Genomic DNA, 11753 nt, shown 5'->3' with positions numbered 1-11753 from the left:
AAGATTAGAGAGGTCAACCTCAGTTATTAACATGTGTCCAGGCTCCCTGGGGAGTCGCTCCAGTGCCTGTCCTCAAAGGTTCCTAATGAAGGGAGAGTGAGGTAGTTGGGGCTACCCTGGCTTCTGGGCATATGGGTTGACCCAGAGGAGAGGTAAGTTGACATAAGGAGTTCCTTATTTTGACAGTGGGCCCAGTAAGGCTCAGGGGACACAGCTCTGGAAAGCAAAAAAGGAATCGAAGGGGAGAAAATCCCAGCATAATGTGGAAACAGAGTCAAAGGAAAGGGTCCTGGAACAGCAAATTCGGGGACGCAGCAGAGATCAATCCTCATGAATCTGTCAAAGAGGAGGGCCAAGTAGAGGGAGGACAACACCGGAAAAGTATCTGCTCCGTGGGTGCAGTTTCTCAGGTCAGCATTCCCCCATGGCTCGAGGGCAACTATAACTACTACATCGAGGATGAGGAGGAGGGCGAGGAGTTGGAGGAGTGGGAGAAGGAACTCCCAGAAGAGAACTTGCCAGACGATACTGAAATACCTCCAGACGCTCCCATCACCCCGGACGCTTCCTCCACGCTGAATGTCAACGTGGGTGGCCAGAGCTACCGCCTGGACTATCGGGGACTGCTGTGCTACCCCAAGACGCGCCTGGGCCGCCTGGCCACCTCCACCAGCCGCAGCCGCCAGCTAGGCCTCTGCGACGACTACGTGGCCCAAGCCGACGAATACTTCTTCGACCGCGACCCCGCCGTCTTCCAACTGGTCTACAACTTCTACTCGTCCGGGGTGCTGCTGGTGCGGGACGAACTGTGCCCGCGCAGCTTCCTGGAGGAGCTGGGCTACTGGGGCGTCCGGCTCAAGTACACCCCGCGCTGCTGCCGCATCTGCTTCGAGGAGAGGCGGGACGAGCTGAGCGAGCAGCTCAAGATCCAGCGGGAGCTACGCGCCCAGGCCCAGGTGGAGGAGGCCGAGGAGCTCTTCCGCGACATGCGCTACTACGGGCCGCTGCGCCGCCGCCTCTGGAACCTCATGGAGAAGCCCTTCTCCTCCGTGGCGGCCAAGGCCATCGGCGTCGCCTCCAGCTTCTTCGTGCTCATCTCCGTCGTGGCGATGGCCCTCAACACCGTGGAGGAGATGCAGCACCACACGGAGCCAGGCTTGGGCGGCGGGGACCCGCGCCCCATCCTGGAGCACGTGGAGACGCTCTGCATCGCCTTCTTCACGCTAGAGTACTTGCTGCGCCTGGCGTCCACGCCCGACCTGAGGCGCTTTGCCCGCAGCGCGCTCAACCTGGTGGACCTCGTCGCCATCCTGCCCCTCTACCTGCAGCTGCTGCTGGAGAGCTTCATGGGCGAGGACCAGGGCCGCGGCAAGGGCTCGGCCCGGGAGCACGACATCGAGACCGTGGGCTGCGTGGGCAAGGTGGGCCAGGTGCTGCGCATCATGCGCCTCATGCGGATCTTCCGCATCCTCAAGCTGGCCCGCCACTCCACGGGGCTGAGGGCCTTCGGCTTCACGCTGCGGCAGTGCTACCAGCAGGTGGGCTGCCTCATGCTCTTCATCACCATGGGGATCTTTGCCTTCTCAGCCGCTGTCTACTCGGTAGAGCATGACGTAGCCGGCACCAACTTCACCAGCATCCCCCATGCCTGGTGGTGGGCTGCTGTAAGTAGCTGCCTTTGTTCTTCTCAAAGGGGCTTATTTCCTCCCTTACCCTTCTCTTCTCCCTGATTCATAGCACCATGAAACATGAAAAGGTCTCTAGTTCACCCTTCCCCGACCCGGTTTTACAAATAGGGAACAGGAGGCTCAGAAGTTGAGACTTGCCCAGGGTCACATAGCTAGCAAAGGTGAGAGGCAGGATTTGACCCCCCTCTTAGCTCTTTTCTTCAACCATTAGCCTATCTATCCCCTCCCTTTCTGAAGCTCTCTTGTCTTTCTGTGCCCTGCTGGTCAGAGCAGTGGCTTTCAGGTTTTTGTGAGAGTCAGGTAGAGTTTGGACCATATCCAGAGTATTGTTTCCAATTATGGAAGCTAGGTTTTAGAAAAAGAATTGACAACTCAGCAGATACCAAAGAAAGGTGATTAAAGTGATAAGGGACCTCAAAATCATGTCATATGTTAACTGGACCAGAACCAGCCTCTAGCCTGTGGGTGGTCAGAGCAGGCTAGAGACAGGTGTATTTGGGACACAAACAGAACTTGAATTTCAGAGTGAGGAAATCAATGCCTACAGGAGGAAGCCCTGCACCCCCACTCCCAGAAGGAGGGTTTAACGTGCTGGACTAAAGGCAGGTCTTATATACGTTAAAAACCACAAGCGGGCTGGTCCATGACATAATCCTTTTTAGGTCTTGAGTTACTGTTCTCATGGCTAGCATTTTTTTTTTGGGAACAATACAGGCATTCTTGGGTCACCTGGGAATAGTCTTTGTTTCAAGTCTTGGGAGGTCATGACCACCCTTTGAGGTACAGAACCACAGTTCTGTGACAGAAACAGGATCATAGTACAGGGAACAGGGATTGTAAACATGTGATGGATGGCCCTGGAAAATAGGAGGAGCTAAATCTCTGGGTGAACACCTGATGCTGGTCCAAGCAATACGCTTTGCCAGAGGTGAGCGCTAAGAATTATTGTTATGCCAACCTCAGGGCACAACCTGCTTGCTGGGCCTTAGCTCTGAGAAACAGAGTTATCTCCAAAATATTTTGTCACATATAATGATTAGCCGGAGGAACTAAGAATCTCTAAGCTCTAATGCTTTGGTGTTGTAGTTGTTCAGTCCTGTCTGACTCTTAGAGACTCCTTTGGGGGGTTTTCTTGGCAGAGATAATGAAGTGGTTTGCCATTTCTTTCTCCAGCTTAATTTTACAGATAAAGAAATGGAGGTAAATAGGGGCTAAGTGACTTGCCCAAGGTCACACAGCTAGTAAATGTCTGAGACCATATCTGAACTCAAGAAGTCTTCCTGACTCCAGGCCAGCATTCTATCCTCTGTACCACTCTCTGAACTGAGGATATTTAGTTTGAAAGAGAAGGTGGACAGCACACATCTTCCTTCAAGTATCTGAAGGGCTATCATAGGAAAAAGTCATTAAACTAATTGATCTTGGAGAATAAAATGAACAGCTGTGGCTGGAAGTTATAGAGGCAGATTTCAGCTCAAGGTGAAGGAAGGAAATGAGTATTAAGGAAGGAAATAAGTAGTAAGTGCCTACTATGTGTCAGGCACTATGTAAAAGTTAAACACTTTTACAAATACTACCTCATTTAATCTTCACAACAACCTATGTTATTATTATCCCCACTTTATAGGCAGGGAAACTGAGGCAAGCAGCAATGAAGTGACTTGACCAGGGTCACACAAGCTGGTAAGTGTCTGAGGCTGGATTTGAACTCAAAAGTCTTCTTGACTCCAGGCCCAGAACTTTATCTTCTGTGCCACCTAGCTGCCTCTAAAAGAAAAACTTATCATTAGATTGGTCCAAAAGTAGAATGGATCCATCTATGTAGAAAGTGGTAGGTGCTCATCACTTGAAGACATCAAGCAGAGGCTGGACCACTTGTTGAAACTGTAGTAGATAGGACCTGTTCAGGTACAGGTTTCACATCTGACTTGTAAAATCCCTCCCAAATCTGAGATTCTAAATCTGTGGTTATAATCATTGGATGTGAGTTGGGTTTTATCACGATAGGATCATAGATATAGATATGAAGGGAACCTTACAGGCCTCACTTTATAAACGAAGAAACTAAACCAAGGGCCATTAAGTGACTTGGCCAAAGTCACGTACTAAGCAGCAGAGCCGGGATTCAAACCCAGGTCCTGCAACTCTATCCAAATCTAATGCTTTTTCTTCTGTATCAAGCTGCCTCTCCTCACATCTAGATCTATTGCTTAATATCTTAACACATAATTCTTTAACTCATTTTTGGTCCATACCTCTGGTTTCCTTTGAGTATAATGAGCTCCTTTTCCTGATATGGAAAAACTCTGATGCACTCTAGAAATTCTTCTTTTATCTTAAGAGTTGCTTGGGGGCAGTAAGAGGTTAAGTGACTTGCCCATAGTCACACAGCTAAAATGTGCCAGGCAAGCCTTGAACCCAGGGCTTCCTTCCTCCAAGCTTAGCCCTCTATCCTTTATGCTATGTTGCCTTTCTTCTTCATTAACAGCGACCTCTAGAGACAGAGAAAGCATGGCTTGCCAAGGACCTTTGCTGGAAGGCTGAGTTTTTTTGCCACTTCCTCCCTCCACCCAGGAGTACAGTGTTGCCAAGCTATCTGACTCTGAACAAATGTGGTTTCACAGCCACATCTACGTTTCTCTAGGGCTGTGGTCATTTTATGCCGAATAATCAAAAGTCTTCACTATAGAAGATAAAGTAATCAAATTGAACTCATACACTATGACTTGACCCTTCCCAAATATCATTAATTTTAGGGGAAATATGAGGAAGGAAGAGGAAAAAGTCTCATCCAGTTATGTGATGCAGGGTGACGGAGAGCAGAGATTCCATCGCCACCTTTAAAATAAAACTCAAATTTGGAGGCATGGTGCATGCATGCAAAATATAAAGTCATGATACCAACTCCACTGACATAGATAACTATGTAGATGAATACTCCCTCTGACTATACAACCCAAATCCTTTCCCCCCCTTCCCATGCCTTCTAATCCCTCTTGATTCTTGTCCATGACTTTCCATAAATCTCTTGCCTCACAAGCAACATATGAAAATCGGTCCCATTACTTTTTTAAAATTACTTTTAAAAACTTTGGTATCTTCTACTTTTATGCCATAATCATTTCAATATATAGTAACTCAACTCCTACTACTGATTTTCCATAAACCTCCTTAGATTTACCCATTGTAATGGACTGCACAAGCAACATGTGAAAATCAGTTCCATTACTTTTTAAAATTACTTTTATAAAGTTTGATATTTTCTGTCTTTATGCCACAATCATTTCCAGATATAGTACCCCAACTCTTGTAATGAATCCTCTCTTTTAATAAGAAAAGAAAAATGGTTAAGCAAAACCAAGCAACAGTGTCTGAAATTTTCTTCACTTTGAGTCTCTCATCCAAGAGGAAGGAGGTATGCTTCATAGTCTGTTATTAGGACCAAGGCTGGTCATTAACAATTACTGAGAGTTTTCTTTTTGTTGTTCTTTTCATTTACGTTATTGTAGTCATGTATATAGTCTTCTTGGCTCTGCAAACTTCACTCTGCATCAATTCATGTTTTCTCATGTTTCTCAGAATTCTTCATGTTCCTCAATTATTACTGTATTACTATATTCATTATATTTATATAGCACAGTTCATCCATTCCCCAGTCAATCTTCTAGTTCTATACCAAGGTTAGCCTCTTTACTTGATAGTCACATGATGTAGGTATACATAAAGAGACAGGCAGTAGGATCATAGGAGATAGGAAACTTAAGAGGTCATCTAATTCATCCTTATGATGGCAGAAAAATTCATCTATCCACAGATAATTTGCTAAGAACCACATTTAAATGGATGGACTGATCCCAGATGGGAATTTGTCTTAAAAATCATTTCCTCTCTCTATAGATTTCATAAGATCCCTTGGTAACTCATTTCAAAAAGCTAAGGGCAGTTCTCCTTTATTTGCAAGAAATTGCCCCACACAGATGACCTTAATTCTTCACATGTGGATATTTGTATATACATTGACACAGTAGAATAGAAGACAATATTCTCCCAAGTACTGAAGATGATTCATCTCATGCTGACTATTAAAAACTGAGTCATCATTACCCCTATAACAGTCAATAAGCTCTGTTAGCATTCAGCCCTGATGATTTCATTTCCCCCTCTTCAGCAGGATGTACCAAGTTAACCTTGAAATACAGCCCATTCAAAGGTACTGTTCTTTCTCATTCATTAGAATTGACATCATAATTAAACTGGATGAGTCATTTGTATTAATCACTTTCCCAAATATTCCTAGTTCAGGTCTATTATAGGACTCAGGGTCTGGGAGTACTCTGAGTCATTCTGTTTTTACAGGTGGACTCAATGGGTCACCAACACATAGACATTCCAGACGGAAGCTTCCTGATCAGGACAAGCCCCTTAACTGTGAGGATAAGGCTAAGGAACTAACTCTCCCCTCCCCCAACTAGAACATTATAAACACTGAAACAGCAAACTGTTACCCCAAACAAGTAGGCATTTCTACCACTGTGTGCTGGAAATGATAGGATGATAATGAAATCACAGAATCTTAGAAAATTATACTTGGCAGGGGTCTTAAAGACCACCTTATCCTCGTTTCAAAGATGAGAAAGTGGAAGCCTGCCATCCCACTCTTTAACAGGAGCTCATTTTCCTCTTGGGTACCTTTCAACTCTCCTCCTGCCTTCATTTCTCTATTGTCAGCTGCTGAATTCCTAAAGAGAGCAGTGTTGGGGTGCTGGCCTTGGGCATTGGGAAAAACTACTAAGTGTAATGTCCATTTCTCCTACTACCTTACCTTGGGAATGAAAAGCCGTACCATGTACTCACAAACATATTTCCCCAGGGTTGCACTTGTTTCATACACATTCATCTAGAGGGGAAAGAAATAAATCTATTTATGTATTTTATTGGACTTTCTTAGAGGCCCTGAGACATAGTGGATAGATTGCTGACCTAGAAGAAGAGAAGACTGGGTTTCAGGTCCTACCTGTGTGATCCTGGCCAATTCGTTTAAACTCTCAGAGCTATAAGCAACTTTCTAAGCCTAGAAGTTGCAGAGAAGGTGCCTACATGGGTTGACAGAGGGAGTTTTCTCACTTAGGAGTTCCCTTTATCAATGAAATTACAGGCCTAATTTGTATCCCTATTTTACTTACATAAATTAAATAAAGATATCTGCCAAAACTAAAATGGAAGAAATCGAGTCTTTCACCAAGAAAGAAGAGATCTGAGAAAACGATGGTGTCCCTTTTCTCCCTCTTTTTTCCATCCCCCTTATTGCACTTTTTGAGTGTCCAGAAAAATAAGATGTGGTTTGGAGCTGCTCTAGAATTCTTGTGATCTTTGGGTGGCATGAGTACATGACATCTAAAAAAAAAAAGAATATAATGTATACAGTAAAGCTTTAAATCTAAGTCTTCTTTAAGTGTGTGAGTTTTATCCAAGGAGACATTTTTGACTGGTCATTTTCCTTTTTTATATAGAGAAATACATTGAGGAAACACTCCTCTGTGTTTTATGGGATGTCGCATTAGCTGTCAGATTTCGTTAAGGTGTCCTCTGATTTTGCTCAATTGTTCTTTGTTGTAAGAGGGAACTCTTCAGGGAGGAATTATTGGGAAGTAACTGTGATATTCTTTAAAAATAATCAATAACATTTTTAAAAGACAGTAGTGCCACACAGCAAAACACTTTTCAGAGCCAATAAAAGTCACAGAAACTGAAAAGTTATAGAAACATGTTACACTTATGACCGTTTTCCTCTCCCCTTGCCAAATTCCTCATATCTGTGCAGTGAGCAAAGGAAGGTGACATGATCTCAAAGACCTTCCTCTCTGTCCTTCCTGCATGTTTTTTTAAAGCAGTTTCTGATGTCCTGTAGGATGAATAATGCTCATTAATATAATTGCTATTCTTATTATTCTGAGAAGAAGCCTTTGGAAAGCTCTAAGGTCTCTTCCTGCTCAGAATTTATCACCTCTGCCCTCATCCTTCCAACACTCCCCACTTCATAATCCCACAACCTGGCAAGGGTGGAGGGGCAGAGACTGAAAACCAGTAATGATAAAACCCTCACATGGAATACATTTGTCTCCATCATTGAGTGTGCTCTGGCTCCTTTGGGAGGTCCTATTATTTGTTCAAAATTTGCTCCTCCAGACAGCCAGGGTAATAATCAAGTAGCAGAGATAGAGAGAGTTGGGAGGATAATGAAGGCATCATTTTAGATTGCCTTATTCATTAATGGGCCCTAAGATGCCAAGGTGGTTCTTCTAGATCATTGGATCATAGATTTAGAGACAGAAGGAACGTTAGAGGTTATTGTGTTCAACTCCTTCATTTGACAGAGAAGGAAACTGAGGTCTGACTTGCACCTGAGTCCTCTGACTCCAAAACTAGCGCTTTCTCTCCACTGCACCATTCTGGATGTTGTATCTACTTACATTGCCTCCTGTCAGGAAATAGCCTAGTGCTCCTCCCCTTTGAAGAATAAATGATCTCTTCCAGGAAACACATGTTACGACTATATGGCAGAAGTTTTTAACCACTTTCTGTGTATCATGAACTCTTTTATCAATCCAGTGAAGCCAATGGACCCTTTCTTAAGATCATATTTTGTTGCCAACATTTATAAGGAAATGCTAAATTTCAGTTAGAGGTTAGTGAAAACAAAGATATAATTTTTTTTTGTATCCAAGTTCACAGATGCTCTAAAATTTGTCTAAGACTCTTTGTCTAAGAACCAATGCTATAAGGAAATGAAATTTATATTTTGACAAACGTACTAGAATTTATCACGTGGCAATGAGTATCGTTTCCTTCAAAGTAATCACATCAGGAAGCCACATATTTATTCCAATAGGCATGTCTTTTAGGGGATTGACCATATTCTAGGGCAGATTCATTGAATACTCAGTGATGGCAGACAGTTATGGTTGGAGAGTAGATTTGGTTGATGGAAATTGCCAAAAGTCACTTGAAGAAATTTCTGGTCAACAGTGTGCATATAATTTCCAGAAATGACTAGAGTTCATTTCTGGGGCTTCATTTCTAAATCCTAACCTTAGCAAGAATCAGTTTGGATTGCCCATGCAAGAAAGGCATCAGTAAAATTTATCATTAAAATAAATAATTTTTTTAAAAATAAATTGAGTGGGTAATAAAGCTGGGTAATACCATTGAGGTAAAAGGAAAAAGAGGTGTGTAACTGTAAAGTAATTATATGGATTTATGGATGTGTAAGCTCATAAAATGTCCAAGTCAGTTCCAAAAGCGTCCTTAGTGGTGAATAAAAGCATCACGAAAGTATAGTCTCTCAAGGTGACTACTTTGAAGGAGACAACACCCATTTGCATGTTTAAGGCCTAGTATATTTGTTCTAAAATTTCAAACACAGTGTTTCTACTTATATTTATAAATGGTCTTCAGGTGACTAAGAAGTGAATATGCTCATCAAAAAGTAGTTTATCTTTGACTTCCCACTGGATAGTAAAAAAATTTGTTTTGCTTTTATTCTACAAGAACTCTGAATTTGGCTACCTTAATGCCATAGAACAGAATTGGATTGTTGTCCTATGTAGAGTATTCAATAGGCCAGGATTTACTTTCCTATGAACATCTGGAAGACTGCCAGAGGAAGGTCACATTCCTACTTATGGGACAGATAAGATAGGGAAAATATGTGAATTTTAAACAAAATCATTAATTTCCACTTTATAGGGTGATTTAGCTGCTATGGAGAAGAGGCAGCCAGTTTTCTCAGGGTCTAAGAATGGATCTCAGAAACACTGGCTCAAATCCAAGGCTCAGCCCCTGCTTACACAAAAATTCACTCTGTGGAATCATTTGGAGCCAGTTCTGAGCCTTTGTTTCTAAATCTCAACTTCAGTGAGAATCGTGTTGGATAGCCCACTAGAGGAAGGATTTGTTCTGTGGAAAGTGGAAAAAGAAATTATGCATAGCAAAGAAAATCTGAGCCCACATTACAGTCAAGAAGCTGTTAATACCATAATTGCAAGATGGCATCTGACTATCTGGAAAATGCAGACTACACATACATAAAGTAAAGGATCATGAATTAATTATTAAATAGGTCTCATGACTTACCTACTCTAGCCCTCTGTAAAATGAGGCTGCAAGTGAAGCTAGAAAGAGCTCTAGAAGCAAGGAAGTGTTTTGTGCTCCACTATAGATATTAAATACTAATTTGGCAGGTAGGAAAATCAGCTTTTGAGGAAAGATAGATCTGCTGAGAACTATGCCATCATTGATGAGAGACAGGTAGGGTAGTTCAGCGAATAGAGCACTAGGCCTGAAGTCAGGGAGACCTGAGTTCAAAACCAGCCTCAAACACTTATTAGCTGTGTGAACCTGGGCAAGTCATTTAGCCTCTGTTTGCCATATTCCACTGGAGAAGGAAATGGCAAACCACTCAAGTATCTTAGCCAAGAAAACCCCACAAACAGTATTGTCCATAGGGTCATAAAGTATCAGACATGACTGACCAACAATACTATTTGTTTCGTCCCAGATCCAGACAGAAAGACTAAGTACAGGTAGTTAGGTAATGCAATAGATGGAGTACTCTGCCTGGAGTCAGTAGGACCTAAGTTAAAATTTGGCCTCAGATACTTACTAGCTGTGTAATCCTGGACAAATCACTTAACCCTGATTGTGTAAAAAAGAAAAAAAAAAGAATTGTTACATGTCCCTGTCCTTTTCTTTCTACCTCAGGCTTCTAAATAATTAATAACAATCATAATATTGGGCATTTATGTAGAATTTTAAGGTTTTCATAGCATTTTGTGGTACAGGGAGAGTTCTAGATTAGGAGTCATAGGGTCCAGATTCCGTTCCTTCATTTGCCTCTCACTAATTATGTGAACTTCAGCAAACTATTTCATCTGTCTAGGTTTCGGTTTCTTCATTCGTAAAACTAGAGGCTTAGACTAAATGATTACTGTAGTTCCCTTTCTCCAGTAAATCTATATCCATACACACATTTTCTTAGTTGATGACTTTGCTTTTCCTTTTATTTTTCCTCTAGGTGAGCATATCCACAGTTGGTTATGGAGACATGTATCCAGAAACTCACCTAGGCAGGCTTTTTGCTTTCCTCTGCATTGCGTTTGGAATCATCCTAAATGGGATGCCCATCTCAATCCTCTACAACAAATTCTCTGATTACTACAGCAAACTGAAAGCCTATGAGTACACTGCCGTAAGGAGGGAAAGAGGAAAGGTCAATTTTACCAACAGGGCCATGAAGAAAATGTTGGAATGTGTAACCAGAAGCCTCACCCATCAGATCCCAAGGCAAGGGAGTTAAAACTCCCGAGGCCATCCAGGATATTTCTGCCATCCGTGGCTTTATTTTTCAACTGACCCTATGAAAAGTTCAGTGGAGACCATGACAAGTAATCAGGAGATCTGTTTCAGAAGATACAACGTTCTGAACATTCTGAACTCATTCTGGCCTCATTTTCTTCCTTTGGAAGATGGAGATCTTGGACTAGGGGCACACTCACCATAAAGTCCCTTCCGGCTCTATTAATCAATGGCACTGAATAATCTCTGGGAGCCCCTTTAGGGCTAAACTTTGTCTGTTTTTTTTTCTTGTCCCTCACAGTACCTAGTTTAGGCAAACTGTAGATGGTCAATAAATATTTGTGGAATGCAGTGGAAAGGAATTGAAGAGGTCAGTTTTTGTCTAAGAAAAACTTGTTGCTAATCTTTGGGATTCATTCTTTGAAAAGGTTTTGTGTCAGTTGGGTCTCTCAATATAAGGTATAAATGTATAGAATTGAAGAGGACCCTCTGGGTCATTCATCCAAAGATCCTCTTGAAATTTATACTTCCTAACCTATACTCATTTCTAAAGGGACTACAGTCACCCCCTTCCTCTATAGACTTGTACTGAACCACAGAATCATCCTCGGGAACAAGTCAAGACCTATACCAAAGGAGTTTAACCAGTCTCAAATAATTTTTTCACATAAAGCCGGTCTTCTCACCAAGTATGGAAATGGAGGAAAATAG

General features: G+C 42.5%; 1 protein-coding gene across 1 annotated transcript; it reads left to right on the top strand.

Annotated features, from left to right (window-relative positions):
• The first annotated feature begins 260 nt into the window (after positions 1-260).
• KCNV2 (potassium voltage-gated channel modifier subfamily V member 2) lies at positions 261-11380 on the top strand. The gene is made up of 2 exons (XM_021001761.1): positions 261-1664; positions 10762-11380. The coding sequence occupies exons 1-2, from the start codon at positions 261-263 to the stop codon at positions 11041-11043; spliced, it is 1686 nt and encodes a 561-aa protein (XP_020857420.1). The 3' UTR covers positions 11044-11380.
• Positions 11381-11753: the final 373 nt, after the last annotated feature.

This window comes from Phascolarctos cinereus, unplaced genomic scaffold (assembly GCF_003287225.1).
Source record: "Phascolarctos cinereus isolate Bilbo 61053 unplaced genomic scaffold, phaCin_HiC Scaffold_4;HRSCAF=312, whole genome shotgun sequence".
Taxonomy (NCBI): domain Eukaryota; kingdom Metazoa; phylum Chordata; class Mammalia; order Diprotodontia; family Phascolarctidae; genus Phascolarctos; species Phascolarctos cinereus.
Note: the sequence above shows the minus strand (reverse complement) of the source record. Positions and strands in the feature narration are given on the sequence as shown.